General features: G+C 39.1%; 1 protein-coding gene across 3 annotated transcripts in view; it reads left to right on the top strand.

The window, feature by feature from the left end:
* Window positions 1–19,039, top strand: part of LOC101947288 (zona pellucida-binding protein 1-like) — a 61,371-nt gene that overhangs the window by 32,024 nt on the left and 10,308 nt on the right. Inside the window, exons 2-8 of one of the 3 annotated variants that reach the window (XM_065584101.1) lie at window positions 573–752; window positions 1,153–1,278; window positions 4,816–4,959; window positions 10,086–10,304; window positions 12,063–12,139; window positions 14,075–14,240; window positions 18,404–18,502. In XM_065584101.1, the coding sequence (XP_065440173.1) occupies window positions 573–752; window positions 1,153–1,278; window positions 4,816–4,959; window positions 10,086–10,304; window positions 12,063–12,139; window positions 14,075–14,240; window positions 18,404–18,502 (1,011 nt within the window). Of the gene's footprint in view, window positions 1–572; window positions 753–1,152; window positions 1,279–4,815; window positions 4,960–10,085; window positions 10,305–12,062; window positions 12,140–14,074; window positions 14,241–18,340; window positions 18,503–19,039 lie in introns of all 3 variants that reach the window. The other 2 variants (XM_065584100.1, XM_065584103.1) reach the window with 2 other exon arrangements.

The following is a 19,039-nucleotide window of genomic DNA, read 5'->3' as shown; positions in this document are numbered from 1 at the left end:
TAACTCTTTCTGTTTGCATTTTTCTCTAATATTGCATTTTCTATATTTTTTTTTCTAAAAAAATTAACTTTAGCAGAGAAAACATTTTTAAATGCTCCCTTTTTGAAATTTGGCCCTGAGAGTCCCTTTTGTTCAGTCTCTTGTACCTAAAGAACCAAAGTTATCACATACTCCAAGCTTCATTCACATACACATTCTGATCAGAGATGGGCAACTTTTCATATATTTATATACAACCCAATAACATTTACTACCATAGTTTCACTTCCTATTTTAGCCCTACAAAGAGTAAGTGACATATCCATTTTCTAATGCTGCTAGCTTACCTCCCTGCTTCAAGCTCCAAGGTGGACTGAATTTTTGTTTCAGAGTACTAGAAAGCAATTAAAAATGTAAAAACATGACACTTCATCTTATGTAACATACAGTAGAGTACAAATGCAAAATTATGCTATTTCAGTATTACAGATCCCTAGGTATTTTAGAGCACAACTGCCTTTACTTTATTTGTAATTGTTTACATTTTTATTTATATTTTGTAATATTGTTTTTTTTTCTTTCTATTGATCTAGCTGGAAGTCCTTGCTTTTTGGATAAGACTCATCTTATAAAGAAAGGAGCTGCACGCTTGAAGCGAGAAAATATAGATAGAATTCATGACTCAGTGGCCTTTTTTGAAACTGGTGGAGTCGCATCTATTCCAAATGCTCCACAAATTTCTGATCAAATACTTGGAATAGAAGGATCAACTGGTAAGCCAATAATACTGGGAGAAACCTGATTATTCATTTATACTAATCAGTGTTCCAACACTTCATAGAAATTGTTGATCTAGGGTGTTTTTGTTTTGATCTCTTCCCCTCGCATTGCTTATTCCCTAACACTGGGTGATAATTCTAGTCCTAGATTCACCTCTCTCAAACAGGCTGGACGGACAGCATTAGAAACCAAAACTCTTCTTGTGCCTACACAAAACAAGAATGGGAATTTTGGCATTGTCTTCAGTGGGGTCAGTATTTCACACTCAGAGCCTCTATGAAGTAGTGATTCCTTTGCCACTCGGCTACAGGACCAATCCTTGTCTATATTCATTTTGATGTCAGTCTGTCTACTCTTGTGTCTAATTATATTCTAACATTTTTTCTGTTTTAGTTCCAGTGTATGTTCTCATTAATTCCAAAGACTTAATTCTTAAGTGTTTGACTCAAAAGCTGTTAAAGCAGAGAATCGTTGATCCAAAATATCAGTGGATTGGTCCCATAGGATTGATAACCAAAGGTAATTATATTTTTAATATTTGCAGCCAATTTACACCTTCTAATTTTACTTTTGCACTGAGTCGAACTGTAATAGAATATGCAAACAAGAGTAGTTTGGATAAATGTATTGCATTTGATAGGAATCATAAATGGATTCTGAGGAAAAATAACCAATCAGGAGTAATATAAGTAGAAAGCAATATAAACAGTTTGAAGGGTATATTTGGTAAAATTGTAAGTTTGAAATTAGTGGTATAAAAAGAAGAAAAAGTTTTATTTTAAGGAAATATTCATGTATGGGGCAAATGTGGATCCACATCTATTTTAGATTGTACAGTTTGAGCTGCTGCCAGCAACACAGACAAAACAGCCCTCTAAAGTTATGGGTACATAACTAGCTAAAAAGAGAAACTGCTTAAAACCATGTGATTCTGGTCATCTTCCCATTGCAGTTAGGCTCCATGTTTTACTCCTTGTGGAATTCGGTGCCAAAAAATTAAAAATTTAGTGCACAATATTTTAAAATTCTGCAAAATGCGGCATATTTTATTTGTCAAAACACAATATAATCACACCAGTTTCAATTATATTTGGTCATTTATTTCAAAATACCTGTCAGCAAATATGTCTGTAACAATACAGACAACAAAAAAGATTCAGGAAATGCTTTTTGACAAATAGTTTCCTTAGTAGGCATATTAGTACAGCACTCTGAGTAATAATTCATTTGAACTACAATACAGAACCATATTTCACACACCCCTCAGAAGCAGTGCAAAGGCTTGGGGGAATCAGGGGTAATGGAGGAGCTGAGGGAGAGGGAAATAAATTGCTGGAAACTTGGAGGGTTATTGGGAATGGGTGGGAAAATTATGGAACAGGCTTTTTTGGGAGGCGGGGAGGGATTGTTAGGGAGCTTCCCCCATGCAGACCTGGCTGACCCCTAGCCTCTCCTATTCAGTCAGGCACATCTGCCTCTGTCCCCATGTGTTCCTGCGACCCCATGTGTCCTTGCACCCCTTGTCCACGTGTGTCCCCCCACTCCCACTCAGACACCCACTCCCCCCATTGCCATGTGATCCTGCATCCCCTCCCCCTGTCCCTATGTGTCTCTGTGCCCCCATCCTGCCTGCTCTGTCTCTATGTAGCTCTGTACCCCTTCCCCAGTCATCATATGGCCCTGCACCTCCCTCCCTCCATGTCCCTGTGCTTCCACTCCCATTCAGCCCCTGCCCCAGTCTGTTCTCCCCACTAGTCCTTACGAGCCCCTGGATGACCCCCCAGCACGCCACATTGTCTGTCTTCCCATAGGCCTGTCTCCTCACCTGGCCTGACAGGTACTGCAAAGAAGGCATGCTCTTTCTCTTCCCTAGCTGCCGGGAGCTGCTGCTTTATTCTAGTGCCACAGGGCCCTCTGGTAGGGAAAAAAGCAGAACTGCAGCAACATTTCAGTAGAAGCTTCTTTCTGCACAACAAATTAAAAATATGCACAGCTCATTAATTATGCATGTACGCAGTAGCGCAGAATTCCCCCAGGAGTAATGTTCAGCTTGACATAGAAGGAAGTTGACTGTAAATAGTGTCCTTGTGTTTGCAGTGCTCTGTATATAGGAGTTCTTACAGAAACTGTCTAGAATGTTGGTCTGATTTGGAGGGAGGAAGTAAAGGAGAGAAGGTGCTTTAAATGTGGGAGAAAGACATAAAATATGAAAGAGGAAGTGCTAGAAACAGTGCAAAAAAAGAAAAAGAAAGATCAAAGAAGAAAAGAACAGAGAGAAATACGATGGTAACAGGAAAAATGGGAAAAGAAAGGAAAGAAGAGAGCAGCAAACTAGGGACCAAAATGAGATGATGAACAGAAGATGTGACGAGATAAAAAGGAAGGCTTTATTTTTTTTATTGAGCTCCCAAAACCTCTTCCCCATCCATCCTGACTGGGCTCACTGTTCTGATTAAACTGAATTTTCAAATATAAGAAGACATCAATATTGGGAGCTTCAGGCTTGCTTTTCACCCAGAGCCCAATAAGGGAACAGCAGTGTAGGTATGAGCTTTTTCAATAAAGCCTACAGACACCTGTACAGAGTTTGAATCTAGGAGTATATTGGAATAACGATTTTGATTTAGTATTTCCTGTATTTCTGCTATTTGTAGCATTTGATGTTCATAGGTACAATCTTAAGAAAATCTAAGGAAATCTAATTATTCATGCTGAGTGGAGGGGTAATTGTAATTTGTAATTATGATCGGTATACAAGATTAGGGTCATATAACAACCTATCCAAATAAACACTGTCATTAATTTCAATGGGAATTTAAAAAAAAGTTCAATATATTCCTCCGGTATAATAAAGCCTCGAGTACTTATCACTTCCCCATGGAAAATCCTAGTGTGAAGGAGAAGTGCTTTTTCATTTTCTTTTTAATCACTACTATCTAAAACTTCTTAATGTTTTAAACAAACTTTGCAATACTTGAAGCTATACTAGACTTGTGAGACTTCAGAGTTCTTCTGTTAAGAGCTTACTTATCCGGTAAGTTCTGCCAGGCTGTCTGAAGTCCAGTGGAGGAGCTGTGGACTGAGAGTCAGGAGATCTGGGTTATATGCCCTGCTGTAACACTGACCTGCTGTGTGTCTTTGGACAAGTCACTTCCCCTGTATGTGCCTCAATTTCTGTTCATGGTAAAGTGGGAATAATATCATCCTTTGTGTAAGGCACTTTGAGATCTACAGATGAAAAGTGAAATACGGGCCTGATCCAAAACCCACCGAAGTCCATGGAAGTCTCCCTAAGGATATGTCTATACTGCAATCACAGGGAGTGATTGCAGCTCAAGTAGACATACATACATACATACATAGCTTTAATCTAACTAGCAGCATGCATTTCAGTGAGGGCTGCACAAGCCTGCCTGGAACCCTGGGTTCACCCAACAGGGCTCACCCATGTTGAAGCGTGCACTACTGCAGTTTCACCGCTCCAGTACACAAGCTAGCTAAACTGAAGCTAGCTTGGGTATGTCTACGCAAGCTGTGACTATAGCCCATGACTGCTGTATAGACATACCCTGAGCCTAAACGCTGAATAATAATTATTATTTATTATTTTGTATCTAACATAATAGCCTACTTTCATTTCATTATTTTATTGATTTGTATTCACTAAATAGTGGAATCTGTGTAGTAGACCCCAATGTAAAGAAAAATGCTATCATATTTAGAGTTCTCCAAATAATTTTTTCACATATCCCATCATCGGCTTATCCTTTCCTCCTTAGATATTTATTAACATCATTTATGTTTTGAGAAAAATGGAATGTGGGGATTGGATCATTTTCACCCATTGTCATTGTGATGCACTGGAACCCACGGAGCAAGCATAACTGTTTTACTTTCCTATGTGCCCTATATATTAGAGGTGGCTACTGAAAAGAATGGTAGTATGGATTTATGGAAGAATCCAACCATACAGGAGGCTTCAACTATGGTAACACCATTAGTTACTTTATATCATTATTAATTTTAAAATATTTTATTGTAAATTTTTATTTCTAGAATCACAAAGGTTTGTTTTAACTGATGACGGTAGCCTGGAAATTTATAATATTCATGGAAGTGACTCTGGAAGTTACATCTGCAATGTCATCTATGTACATAATAATAAATATGTGACAACAGAAATCAGTTTCATGGTCTATGGTAAGTGAAGCTTTATTGCTTTGGTTTCTGAAATGCTTTTACTCAAATGCTGGTTTTTTTTCCAACGTTCATTTCAGGTTTGTTATTAAAATACATGAATATTCAAATGATCTGGAAGCATAATGCCATAAAAGTATCTAAACATTTAAATTGTTTGCAAGTACCCTTTAAAGAGAATGCTTAGAGAAAAAACATAAAATTATGTACAGAGATAGTTATTTCTCTGCTTACATGGTATACATGTGGCTAATTATTTCTAGTACACCTTAAAAAGGAAATGATTCCAAAAAAGGAATTGTGAAGTGACATTACAACACTGGCAAAACAAACTTGTCACAAATAAATCCATCACTGGAAACTCCCTCTTGGTTGCATGAACCTCATAATTAGGGTGACCGGATGTCCCGATGTTATAGGGACAGGCTCAATATTTTGGGCTTATTACCTATTATCCCCCCCCCGCACCCTCTGCCCCGATTTTTCACACTTGCTATCTGGTCATCCTACTCATAATGCATCATTTTGTTCTGACGTGTGAAGCTCCAGAGCAATTCAAATCGTGTGCACTTTGGAGCTGAAGAGGTACATTATACATGCTGGAGAATAAAAGGTTGATACCAGAGTGAGATTGGATTGTAATGCTATTGAGATATAGAGTAACTGCCATGGCTCCTGAAATCCCCAGAGCCAGGTGCCTCTGAAGGACACTGTTAGTAACTGAGAGACTTGATTAAATGTATGGGAGGAGTGATTGTTCACAGGGCAGAAGTTGGGAGATATTAGACTGGTGTCCTGGAGAGCAAGAGAATTTGAGGGGACCTTCCGAGAGAGTTGGAGATGGATTCTCAATTATTTTATTTGTATTCAAAATTTGCTTGATTTGAAATATCTGAACTCATTATGATTAAACTGAACTGGTTAGAAAAGTATGGCGATGCCCTTAGAGTCTAATAAATGCACTAGATTTCTCCCTACTTACAGGAGGTTTCTAGAATTTGTTAAGAAGTGTGTGAGTTTCTCTTCCTCCTTTTGTCTTTTCTTAGCTATTGTTGTAGGAAAGCAAGGCTAAAGAAGTGTTTTTTGTGCTTTTGTTCCAAGGGCAAGGAGGTCTATGATCATTCTCACTTCTTCTAGAAGGGCATTCCACAGTCTCAGATCAGCTTCTGTAAAAGCTCACTTCTTCCCTCTCTCCTCCAAGTTTGACCCTTTGTGTTGACCGTTTTATTGTTATTATGGAACATATCTGTCAAGGGAGGTAATGAGCTATTGGGACTTCTGGGTTGAAATCTGAAGTTTCATGTCCAAGATGACAAAACTGCAAGGGAGGTACATAATATTGATTGGTATTTTAAATGATACGCTAACCTATCAAATTATTACATCCTAAATTATGCTGATGTTGAGTGTTTCCTAGTGTGTATTTACAGAATGAAAAAGTTGGAATATAAAATCTCTTTGCTTCCAAATTCAAAGCAACTCAAGCGGTAACTAAACTAATGCTGCACTGCCACCCGGTGGACATATGAAGGAAATAGAACCATGCATACTATCTATCTTGATCCATGACTCACTTGTACATTTGGATTCCAGTTTTATTTCAAAACATACAGAATGATTGCTCACAAACCTGCCAGGATAAACCTTTTTCCAAGCAGTCCCTCTGTATGTTTGCATTTAATTGCAGGAAAACTTGCACTACCTTCAAATGGAAATTTAATACAACAGCTCTGAGGGAACACAAACATCTGAGCTGAACACCTTGTGCGAGGTGCTGAGTGTCTCAAGTCCCATTGCAGTCAGTGAGAGCTGAAGGTGCTAAGCACCTTTTAAGAGGCACTCACTACTTCACAGGATCAAGACCAGAGGTGAAAGTAGGCTGGTAAGGAGTACTGGTAAAAAAAGGTGCAACAGCGTACCAGCAAATAAGTGGAGCATTCAGTACTGGCTTACTTTCACCTCTTTTGGCTGCACAAAAAACAGTTTAAACTCAAAGATAATAAAAGCCAGTGGAAGGGGAAAACTCACTGTCACATTGATTTCTCTTCCTCCTCCTCCTCCAGCCCCAACAACTGAGTGAAATTAACAAGGATGCCAGAAATGGCCCCTAATCCCGCGGGTTGAACCAGGGAGTGAACAGCTGAGTTTAAACTGTTCCTATGTAGGCAGCAGGCATCCTGGGCAGGCTTCTCCTTCAGCCAGTCCCCCTGCTCCCTGCTGCAAGCTAGAGGGGAGCTGCTGCAGCCCCTGCTGAGTGCCAGGTTAGGGGTAGGGGAAGCATGGAGCCTAGCCCCCTCGGCAGCCTGGCTGGAGGAGGAGGAAGAGAAACCAATGTGACAGTGAGTTTTCCCCTTCCACTGGCTTTTATTAGCTCTGGATTTAAGATGTGCAGTCAAATACCTATTGTTTTCTGCCCCTGCCTTGATCTCACCTCCCCCCCCCCCCAACAACTGTGAGTGAAATTAACAAGGATGTTATAAATGGCCCCTAATCCCGCAGAGTGAACAGCTAAATTTAAACTGTTCCTATGTAGGCAGCAGGCATCCTGGGCAGGCTTCTCCTTCAGCCAGTCCCCCTGCTCCCTGCTGCAAGCTAGAGGGGAGCCGCTGCAGCCCCTGCTGAGTGCGAGGGGTCAGGGGAACGCGAAGCCTAGCTGCGTCGACAGCCTGGCTGGAGGAGGAGGGAGGATAAGGAGAAAAATGTGACCGTGAGTTTTCGCTTTTTCAGGCTTATTCCAATATTAAAGTTTTATTACAGACAGTACTGGTAGTAGTTGTAGCTTTATTTTCTATATTGAAGTCATGCAACGGGCAGTATGAAGTATGTAGGAGAGGTGGGTTGCTTGCGTTTGGACTGTACCAGTAAGAAATGTAACTTACTTTCACGCTGGCCCTGCCCCTTCCGGGGCGGGGGGAGGAGGGGGGGGAGTGGGCTCCATAGGGGTAAGAGGTGTATTTTACTTTCACCCCTGATCAAGACTGTTAAAAATACCCAGAATGTAAACTACAATATTCCTTTCAAGATAACTGTGGCATAGTAGCTGTGGTTTAGACCCTATAGAAATTATTAAAAATGTATTTTGATGGAGGGGGTATCGTAGTCCTTGAGATTAGCATCATGATGTCACAAATAAGATCCAGAATTTTAAAAATGGATGCTAAAGTGAAGCTCCTAAATCCTGATTTAGGTAGGCAGTGTGGTTGATTGGTTAGGGCACTGACTTAGGAGTCAGGAGATATGGGTTAGATTCCTGGTTCTTCCACTGATCTCCTGTGTGATTTGGGGGCAAATCAGTTAATCTCTCCATGCTTCAATGTCTCCACCAGTAAAATGGGAATAACCTCCTTTTGTAAAATACTTTTAAAGTCTGTGGATGAAAAGTGTTAGACAATAGGTTGTTGTTATTATTTAATAAGTGTCTTGTTTTTCAGAAATGCTGAGTACTAAGCAATTCCCATTTAGGTTTACTTAACTTAAAGTGCTTAACACTTTCACTTTGGTAATAGATAACAATAAGAAGCTGACACTATCAACTTTAAACATTATCACTGAGATAGTCAGCTTCAGTATTTTGCAACATATCAGCAAATTGAGAGCTGGATTCTGCATACAACTGTTGAATAGGGACATTTTGCCCAAAGGACAAAGTGAAATGCTCTTGGCTGACAAACATGGACTACCAACAGATCTTCTAGGGGAATAAGTTTACAGTATAACAAAGAAAAATATGTAAAGAATGAATGCCGTATAGTCTGGATATCAGTTCTTGTTTAATTTATTACAAACAAAGTAAAGGAGAGGATAAGTCAAACTATATAGGTGCATCTAGTTTAGTGCATAAGTATTGTCAGACTATATTAAGCTTCCCAAAGTCACTAGAGCATGTTGATATGTCTTTAGAGAAACTAGGATAATAAAAACCAAAATCTCTAAGATAAAGAATTACTAATATAACTATTGAGATGAAAAGGAACACTAATACCCCTAGTTAAAGAACAGAATTTGTGAGCTAGCCAAAGCTGTTTCTGTTAGGGTCTGGTTTAGACTGATTCACTATTCACACATCACTTCTTAACTACTGCATAAAATTAAACGATAGAATTTTTTTAATACTCCAGTTGCTACATGCATGCTGTTGTTGCCTTGCTCCATCTCACCTGGGAGAGTCTGTGTCTGCAGACAGCAATATCGTAGGAAGTTAACCAAGCCTATTGCTCTCCAACTGGAGTGGATACTGAGCATTAAGACCGTGAGAACAAGTGCTCAAAAGTTAGGACATTCCAAAAGTTTAAGCTGCTCAGGCAGTCTTAACACAGCGGTGTTACTCATGGTTATTTTCTATTCCTGATTCACTTGCTGAATATACAACTTTAAATTATTACTTTCTTCTCATTGTAGACCGTAAAATCGATACAATTTGATTGCCCTTACATTACCAGAGCAACCTTAGTTTCTAAGAGTTCCAGACTTTTTAGTGTTTGGTTTTTGCAGCAGTAACATTTCATTGCATTAATTCTAGGGTGTTTTCCCCCATTTAATACCTTTTTGACTATTATCAAACAAATTATCAGGAATTATACATAACAAGAAAATATATACCAAAGCTTAGCTACTATAGTGTCAAGCACTATATATTTACTAGTAGCTGAAAGCCCATGCTATCACATGGGTGTGGCAGCTGGGCCAAGCAATCCACCATCTTTGCAGTTTTTCATACAACCAATGAAATTGTTGCATGCAAATTAGCTGTAGAGAAAGGATGATGATTGGTTGAGTTACCTCGGCTATTACAGTATTCTAGGACTCTTGACAAGGCAGAGATACATGCTTTGCTGTCACACAGCTGTAATTCATAAAGTCAGAATGGCTGAGAATTTAACAGTTGGATCCTAATGGAGCACAAATTCCCATGATAATTGGTGATATTTTGAATAAAAAGTGCTCTCAACCATGTTTGTAGCTGTTTCCATCATTTGACAGTGACTCAACAGGCATTCTGGGCTTCAGAGTGGCACACACAATGACAATTTTGTATCTTAATACATGGAGATATATAGCTAATTAGGAGATATATAGATGAGATACAATAGAAAGTTTATATAATTGAGAGAGAATTTTCATTTTTATAGTATATCATAAGCCAGGGAAAAGTATACATCTGTCATCTGAATTCAAAACAGAAACCTGTGAAACCAATGCAGTTGCTTCATTTGAAAAACAACTATTAGAAAATATGGAGAACTTAATCCGTGATCTTCAATGTGAGATCCGGCAGTGGAACACACAATGCCATGCAGCTACAGATACAATGGCGATGCTAACACACAAACTTACATTTCAGTTTGTGGGTAAGATATATATTTTTCTATTAATTAAATATTCTGTTACTTACAAATGACATACATGAGGAAATGTTGCATGATTTACATATAGCAAAGAAGGAAAAACGATACATGATATTTGTGGTAAAATATGTTTTTGCATCTGTTTCCATGTCAAAAACTATAGATCATATACTATTTGAAGTATCTCGTTTGCCCTCAATTTTCACAACTCAGTTAATTCTTTTGATTCTGATTCTGCTCCCATTGAAATCAATGTCAAGATTCCCCAGTGATTTCAAAGTATACCATCAGGTCATAAATACTTTAACTTCAGTCTCTAGAGTCTAGTTTGAGGTTTAGCCCAGATGCTGTGGTAATAGATTCTCCAGAAATACCTTAGATTAACTTAGATAGAGGGTTAAACAATTAATTCCAATGTATAAGGATCAGCTTTTACACCATTAACTAAGATCATAGGAGCTATCTATCTTGATTTTTGATAATTTTATGTACAAAAAATAATAAAATCGCTGACCATAAAAAGAAGTAAACCTAACACACAGAAGCTGGATATCCAAAATAAGCTAGATTCAGAAAACTTTTTTCTATTGGAAATATTAGTTCCAGTGTAATATATATCAACATTAAAAACTTCTACTTGAATTACTCTCCTACAGTAATTTGTATTTATTTTACAAGGGAGGGAAAAAAACTCTCTTTCCTCCCCCCGCCATTATTTCAAGCATCATGCAAACAAAGAATCAATCAACTTATGGTTTGTTTTTTAATTTGTTCATTATTTTTTGTGTGAGATCTCTCATGCATATTCAAATAACAGTTCTAAATTAAATAGAGATTTTGATTGATTCTTCATTAAATAGGTTAAAGCAATTGGGAACATTTATCAATTGACACAGATCAAGAAAGCTCATATCTGCAATTTCCAATTGTTTATATGATTATCTGTCTGCACCTACATGCTATACAGTGGTGATAACCACATTATAAATACATAGAATGGATAGATTAAATAAATGTTGGATGAACTCAACTGTATTAGGTTACTGATCCACTCATTTGGGGAAAAGATCAACATGATGAAATAGAGATAAGGGATTCAGATCTGCTGTCACAGTCTGATCACATTCTGTAAGTTAAATGAGGAATTTCAAAAATGATAGATTTACATTGCTCCAAAAGTTTCCATACTAGAGCAGACCATACTGCATTCAATCTGGTATCCTGCCATTGGGAATGGTGATTCAGAATAAAGTGAAAACATTTGTACTTGCAGTGAGTCACTTATGCAACGCTTCATCATGCGGTGTGTGTGTGTGTGGGGGGGGCTTCTTTCTTCAGTCCTGAAGGCAGTTAATTTTAGACCAAAATCATAATAGTTTCTCCGACCAATCTATTTTTTTCATCCTAAATCAATTTTAAAATGGGAACTACCAGCTTAGAGTAACTGCTTGTGTTATACTTCTGTATATATATATGTCGAGTCTCTTTAGCTACCTTATCTGTTAAAATTAATTATGGCATCTATTCTTGGATTCCATGCTTGATGACCATTACCAAGCAACTAGAGTGCAGATAAAAATGACAAAAAGCAGATTTTTTTTCCCAGACAGTTTAATTACACCTCACCCCACTTCCCACTTTCTACCAGCCCTATAAACTCTCGGAATTTTCAATAGACAAAACTTTTTAGACCCCTCACAGATTAACATAAAACATTCAAATTAAAAGATTAAATATCCTTCTTTCTCTGTTAATTTCCAGTTTTTCCTTTTGCACTGGCATTTGCAGAGTCGTGTAAAAGTTCAAAATGTGAAAACTCCACCAATTACATCAAAAAGGTACAACTGTTTTATTAAGAAAATAATAAAAATGCAATATTTTGAAGTATTGATTCTTAATCACATTTTTCTCACACTGTGGTTATATTAAAAGTCATGATAGATAGAAAAGGACTCTTACTGCATTAGTATTGCATTTAATAGGGAATCTGAGGTACTTCCGTGAGAGTTTGAAACAATGGCACTTTATACTTTGGTGCTTTTCTAGAGACTGATTCATTCTAACATCACATCCAAAAATAACCCCCCTAAACACTTTTTTGTTGACAAACCAAAATACTTGGTGGCAACCATAGTCACAGTTGGCATTAATTGGCACCCCTGTTGTTAAAATCAACAGGAAAACCAAGAATCAGTTAGGGCTGGAGATCGAACTGCCTTCTCACCCTAGAACTGGCTCCTCAGAAACAAGCTTGAAGCCCTGCTGATGCCCATTTTTTGGCTAATCAGAGGCCTTCAGTCTACAGGGCTGTCATTTTGGTACCTTTCCCAAGTGTTCTATTACTTTTGGTTTTTTTAAATATACCTTTACAGTATAAACTGATTGATTCACTGCTGCCCTAGCTGAATAATCGTGCTCTTTATCCTCTCCTGTCCCATTATATTTCTGAGCATCATAATTTGTTCTTCTCTGGAGCTTTGGCATCACCATTATACTTTTCTCATCTTTCTACATGCAAGTAAAGGTGAAACCAGTCTTGTATTGAATGGCCTTGTCCACCTCTTCTGGGCAAGACAGTAGACAGGGTATCTCTGAAATAGGACTTCAACAACTGGGCCACTGAGTATGCGACAAGTGCAGGATGATGTACCTGGTACTGTGTGTTGAATTCTTGAATAGCCATGCACTGGTCTAGGAGAAATTCACTGTGTCAGGTACAGCTGTAGCTCCTTCAGAATGTGACATGCTGATTAACCAAAGTTAGAGTCAGCCTGATCTTGTGCACTGTAATCAATATTCTGTGTGTACCCATTAATTTTTTCCTTCTAGGAACTGGCACACAGTTACATTCATGAAGTGGATCTGATCCGCTATTCATCTTTTTTTCTTTCTTAGCTGATTGGACAGATTTTCAAAACTGTATGTGTGATGTGATGTGCAGTCTGCTGCTGCTACTAGTAATGACCCCTTCCTCCCTGCCCACATTTCCCCTTGAGCTGACCCAGTGGGTCAGGAGTCTGGCAGCTGGTTGACATAACTGTCCCGACTACACACAACAAACGAGAATACTAGGAAATTGAATGCCAGGGCGCAGGAAGAATAGAATTGATGCCATGAAGAAAAGACTGACAATAGCTCAAGGAATTTTGGGGGGGGGGTGTGTGTGAAGGGAGAAGAGTTATTTCAGAAATGACTTATTTCCTCATGTTTCTCGGAAGCCTTGTCCCCTAGGCTGTCTGATGTTACTCCTGTGATCGTCTTTAAGGCTTTCTTATACATTTTTAAAGACTGTGCAAACCTGTTTGTGCCATGTGATAATTTTGGGCTCAGTTATGGCTTTGCCATGAGCCCAGAATAAGAGGCAATGTGGTATTGTGCTGATCCAAAGTATCTTCCCTCCTGGTTCCCCTTCTGCTCCAAGGAGGACAAAACTGTGCCGCGCTGTACCTGGTACAGCATACGTTCCCCATTGAGTGACTGGAGATATGCCGGCTGGTGCATTGGGGGTGGAGGTGTACGGAGCCATGGCTCTGCCCAGTCCTGGTCCCATTCTGCCCCCTCCAACCCACCTATGCAAAGTGGGGAGGGCTCAGCACTTCTGCAGAGCCTATTTCTCCTCCCAATCCGATAGCCATGATGCTAGTATCCAGTGCAGGTAGACGGAGGCATTTTGCTCTCTCATATGTTCCCGTGCTGCCATGCTAGATGTCTTGCGATTTGAAACTGAATAACTTATTTCTTCTTGGGTTTTTTTTTTTTTTTTTTACTTCTAGGCATACACTAAGATTAAACAATTCTTTGAAGTACAAAATTCTGAATCAGATCACATTCACCAGATACATTATATTTCTGGCTCCCTTACTGGTAAGAAAGTGGATCACTGCAAACCAGGATTTGGTAAAAATATAAACAACAGTACGCTGTGTCCAGGATGCTGTGGTGAGTGTCCAAGGCTTGTTTGGAAAATAATATCGAATTACTTGCCTCAAGAAAAATATGGTGTTGTCGTTCCCGTCCTGCAAATGGAAGACATCCTAATAATTAGCAGTATGGTTACATGTACCATGGTTCAAGGCTGTGGTATAAACAGAGATCTTCAGTCTCTGGGCCTTCTCCACCCTAGGATAAAAGGTATATTTTTTTGCAACCCCATTACCTATAATGTTTTAAGACCCTAGTGTAGACAGGGAAAGTTGTGGTGTGACCCATGTTAGTTGGTCCTGGTGAACCCTATAGAAAGCCTAGCTTACAACAGAATCAGCTAATATGTTAAAACACAGATTGCCATCTCTACACTGCGGTTTTAAAATGTGTTAACTAATGAGTTTTGAAAATATACTTTTTATCCTCAGGTGGACAAGCCCTGGGACTATAAATCTGACATTGTCCACGTGCACCAAACTCATTTTTTTTAAAATGAAAACAGAGAGGATTTGAGTTTGATTCTAAGACAAGTAGACCAGGACACAGAGCGGACTCCATATGCTCAAAACTAGAAAGAAACCTTTAATGGGGCATATTTTTAAAAGCCTTTAAGTGTATGTCTTCACTTTCAAGTTAATTCAGTTATTGGAACTCATGCGTGAGCACTCGTCTTGTCCTAGCTTAGGTGGGGGGCACCCATATTCTAGTGCATCCACTTAACTGGTGCTGTATGCATTTTGTGAGGTGCTAGGATTTCTGAGGGGCATATTCCATGGTTCTTAGCACTGCAGTAAGATGGGCGGCTTTGGGTCTTTCCCGGAAAATTGTGGGAGAACTTGTCTGTCCTTCTGGGCACACAGGGAATTGTGTAAAGGCACTGAAGGACTTGTGACTGGTTGGATCACAGAAACCCCCTGGGAGCTGCCACCTGATGTGCCAAGACTACTACTACCCCTGCTTTCCCTGCCACCTCAGGACTCCAGCACCCTGTCTTGCTGAGCCAGACATTCTTGTCTGCTCCAACAAAGACCCAGGGTCTGAATTACTTGCCCCAAAGCTGCAGGTTTACCTGAAAGCAGCTAACAGAAGTGTTCCTGTCTTTAACACTCATATGCCCAACCCCCAATGGGGTCTAAACCCAAATAAATCCGTTTTACCCTGTATAAAGCTTATACATGGTAAACTCATAAATTGTCCGCCCTCTATAACACTGATAGAGAGATATGCACAGTTGTTTGTTCCCCCAGATATTAATACATACTGAGTTAACTAATAAGTAAAAAGTGATTTTATTAAATACAGAAGGTAGGATTTAAGTGGTTCCAAGTAGTAACAGACAGAACAAAGTAAGTCACCAAGCAAAATAAAATAAAATACGCAAATCTATGTCTAATCAAACTGAATACAGATAATCTCACCCTCAGAGATGCGTTTTTTCCTCAGACTGGACACGTTCCAGGCTTGGGCATAATTCTTTCCCTGGTATAGCTCTTGTTCCAGCTCAGGTGATAGCTAGGGGATTCTTCATGATGGCTCCTCTTCTCCCTTTGTTCTATTCCACCCCTTTATATATCTTTTGCATAAGGCGGGAATCCTTTGTCCCTCTCTGGGTTTCCACCCCCTTCTTCTCAATGGAAAGACACCAGGTTAAAGATGGATTCCAGTTCAGGTGACATGATCACGTCACTGCAAGACTTCATTGCCCACTTGCCAGCACACACGTATACAGGAAGACTCACAGGTAAAAAACAGCCATCTGCAGACAATTGTCCTGGTTAATGGGAGTCATCAAGATTCCAAACCACCAGTAATGGCCCACACTTTGCATAATTACAAAAAAGGCCCTCAGAGTTGTATTTCATATTTCTAGTTTTAGATACAAGAGTGGTACATTTATACAGATAGGATGATCACACTCAGTAGATTATAAGCTTTGTAATGATACCTTACAAGAGACCTTTTGCATGAAGCATATTCCAGTTACATTATATTCACTCAACATATTTTTATAAAATTATATAGGCTGCAACGTCACAGGACTATCAGCAAGTGTTTATCCTGGGTCGACACTGCAAAGTGGGCAGATTTCCAGCCCAGGTGTAAGCAGCACTCAGGCTGGGCCAGCTGGCCCAGATGTAACGTGAGTGAGGAGGTTTGTTCTGTGTGGATGGGAGCCAGATAAGGGATAACACCCAGGTTAAAAGCCCAAGTTAACACTGCAGAGAAGACAAGCCCTAAATGGTCTTGAGACAGAAAGAGGGGGACTGTGTAAAGTGGAACACAATTCTCCATTTTGGGGAGCAGAGAAGGCTAACAAGACATTAATGTGGACTGCAGCGTGGAGGGTTAACAGCCTCATCTGGACAGGGAAACTACAGAAACTTCTGTAGTTGGAAGATGCATATGTAGATAGTGTAACATTTCCAACTATGTTAAAAATATTGGAACAGTTAAGGGGGAGTGGAGACATGAATCCAATGGAGCCCGCTCAGGAAAAAAGAGATGGAACTAATAAAAAAAAACATTAATTCTATGACACCACACTTTTCTGGAATTCTTGAGGTAGCACACTCCATACTGCAACTTCCATAGAGGAGCTGAACAGACAAACTGACAGGATAAAATACATGCTCTTCCACACAAAGAGAGCCTAAGCTTCAAAGTCTTTTTGAAAAATATTCAGTACTAGAAAAGTGTTCTTATAAATTCTTTGTGATGTGGGTCAGTCACATTACAAGTGGCCAAATGGGTTGCAGTTCTTGATTAATTTAGCCCTTTTTTGTTTGTGTATCCACTGAACAAATCAAGATTTTTACAATACGTTATTTACAATTGTTCAATAAATAGTTTAGGTAACCAAATTTCAACCTATGGATTGCTCATGGCATTCTATTATTAGATATCTAGACTTTGCTAGTCCAGTGTTGCAACTGGGTCCCTAAATCACATGGTATTTCTTATATTTCCTGAGTGGATAATCTAATCCTTAACAATTTCATTCCATCACAAAATAGCTTTAGTGTTTTACTTAAGTAAGTCTCAGGTACAGGTCTGAAATATGTTTTCCAGGAACGCTTGTATGAACAGAACTTTGCTCATGAAAATCAGACAGGAAAGGATGTGAACATGGGCAAATAGATGTGAGATTCAGCTTTTGCAAAAGTGTTCACAAATACTTTCCCCCAGCATCTACCCAGCACTATCGTCAAGTAATTCATATCATTCTCACTAATTTCCTCATCACTGGAGGGACCTGCGAGGATTTGGGCCTTTGGGGCTTATCACTGGGTTTCAGCAGCTAGGAGCGGGGTACCTTAGGTTAAATTTGTCAAAACATACATTTGGCAATGATCATTCTTTAAAGGTGATGTGTAAAGGTGGGGGATAGGTTTTTGAGTTTTTCCTATTTTTATAGTGTATAAAGAAGGCTAGACTTGAGTTTTACTTTTTTTTATTTTTATTTGTTGTAAACAGTGGAAACAGACTTGCCTACCCTGTTTTCTCAAGAACATGCTATTAATAACCAGTGAGCTAGTATTATTCTGACTTTGTAATCTGATTAATTGGGAGGGGAACTGATTTAAAAGTCAGTGGGATTTGTGTTTTGAAAATCCTATTAAACCTAACTCAAATACCTAAAAAAGTTGAAAGAAAAACTGCTAAAATTTCTCAGCCCCATGTCTTCAACTACTGACTGAGAGCCATTCCCAATCTCCTCTCTTTCCCTCCTCACTCTTCCAGTTATTAAACAACAAAAACCCATTTAGGTCTTCTTTAGACATCAAACCAAGGGGGAAAAGGACCAAACCTGTTTTTTTTTCCTCTTTGCAGGTCTCCTTTAAGGTGGAAACCTTCCACACTTAGCTTCAATCTCAGTGATTTCTTTCTTTTTTCCTACTATCTAAACTAAATTTGAGCTTTAGATGACTTTTTATTTTCAAATCACTGATAACCAACTTCGCCTTAAAACCCCATGTTCACCAGGCCTTTGGTCAGCAAAGGACAAACAGTATTTCCTCGTATACAGGCCAATAATTAAAATTATTCAAATAAAACAATCTAATGCATGTTTATTAAAATCCATTTTTACTCTATTGTACATTTTTTTAAACTAGTAACATGCCCACCTGGTCGATTCAGTGCAAGATATGATACCACCTGTGTTCTCTGTGCATCAGGGTCCTATAATAAAAAGTACGGGCAGACTGCATGCAAAAACTGTCCAAAAACACAAACTAGTGATAGAAGAGGAGCCAAAACTGAAAGAGAGTGTCACGGTAAGTTATTTTCAGTAAAGAAGTACACTGGATTGACAGTGATAGAAGAGGTATGGAATTGCTAGTTTTTAATTATTCTTATCGCAAATGTATGTGCTTTCTATCCCGAGCTAACAAACTTCTTAGAAATCTCCCCTACCTGACTTATTCAATGGCCTCATCTAGTATCATGCTCTAGAAACAGAAGACCCGGGTCCATTTCCCAGTCCTTGGACCCAAATCCTCTCTTGTCTGGTCATTTACACCAGGTCAAGTGAGTGCAGAGAGGGTGTATAATTTTACTGAATCAGAATGGTAATGATTTGCACTCACTTTGCACTAGTGTGCAGGACAATGCAAGATGGGAGAGTCACTGAGAATCAAGCCCCTTGTTTCTTGATTACCTGGTCAATATGCTGTCATTAACAGAAAGAAAATACAGCATAAGACTGAAGCCCTATGGCTAGTTGTTGAAATACTTCCAAATTAACCTTTGATGATTTCTTTTGGGCTCCCACACAAATATTGAGTTTCAGTCTTACCGTTCTGGCTCCCCAT

Source organism: Chrysemys picta, chromosome 2, assembly GCF_011386835.1.
Source record: "Chrysemys picta bellii isolate R12L10 chromosome 2, ASM1138683v2, whole genome shotgun sequence".
NCBI lineage: Eukaryota > Metazoa > Chordata > Testudines > Emydidae > Chrysemys > Chrysemys picta.
This window is presented reverse-complemented; position numbering and strand designations above follow the sequence as displayed.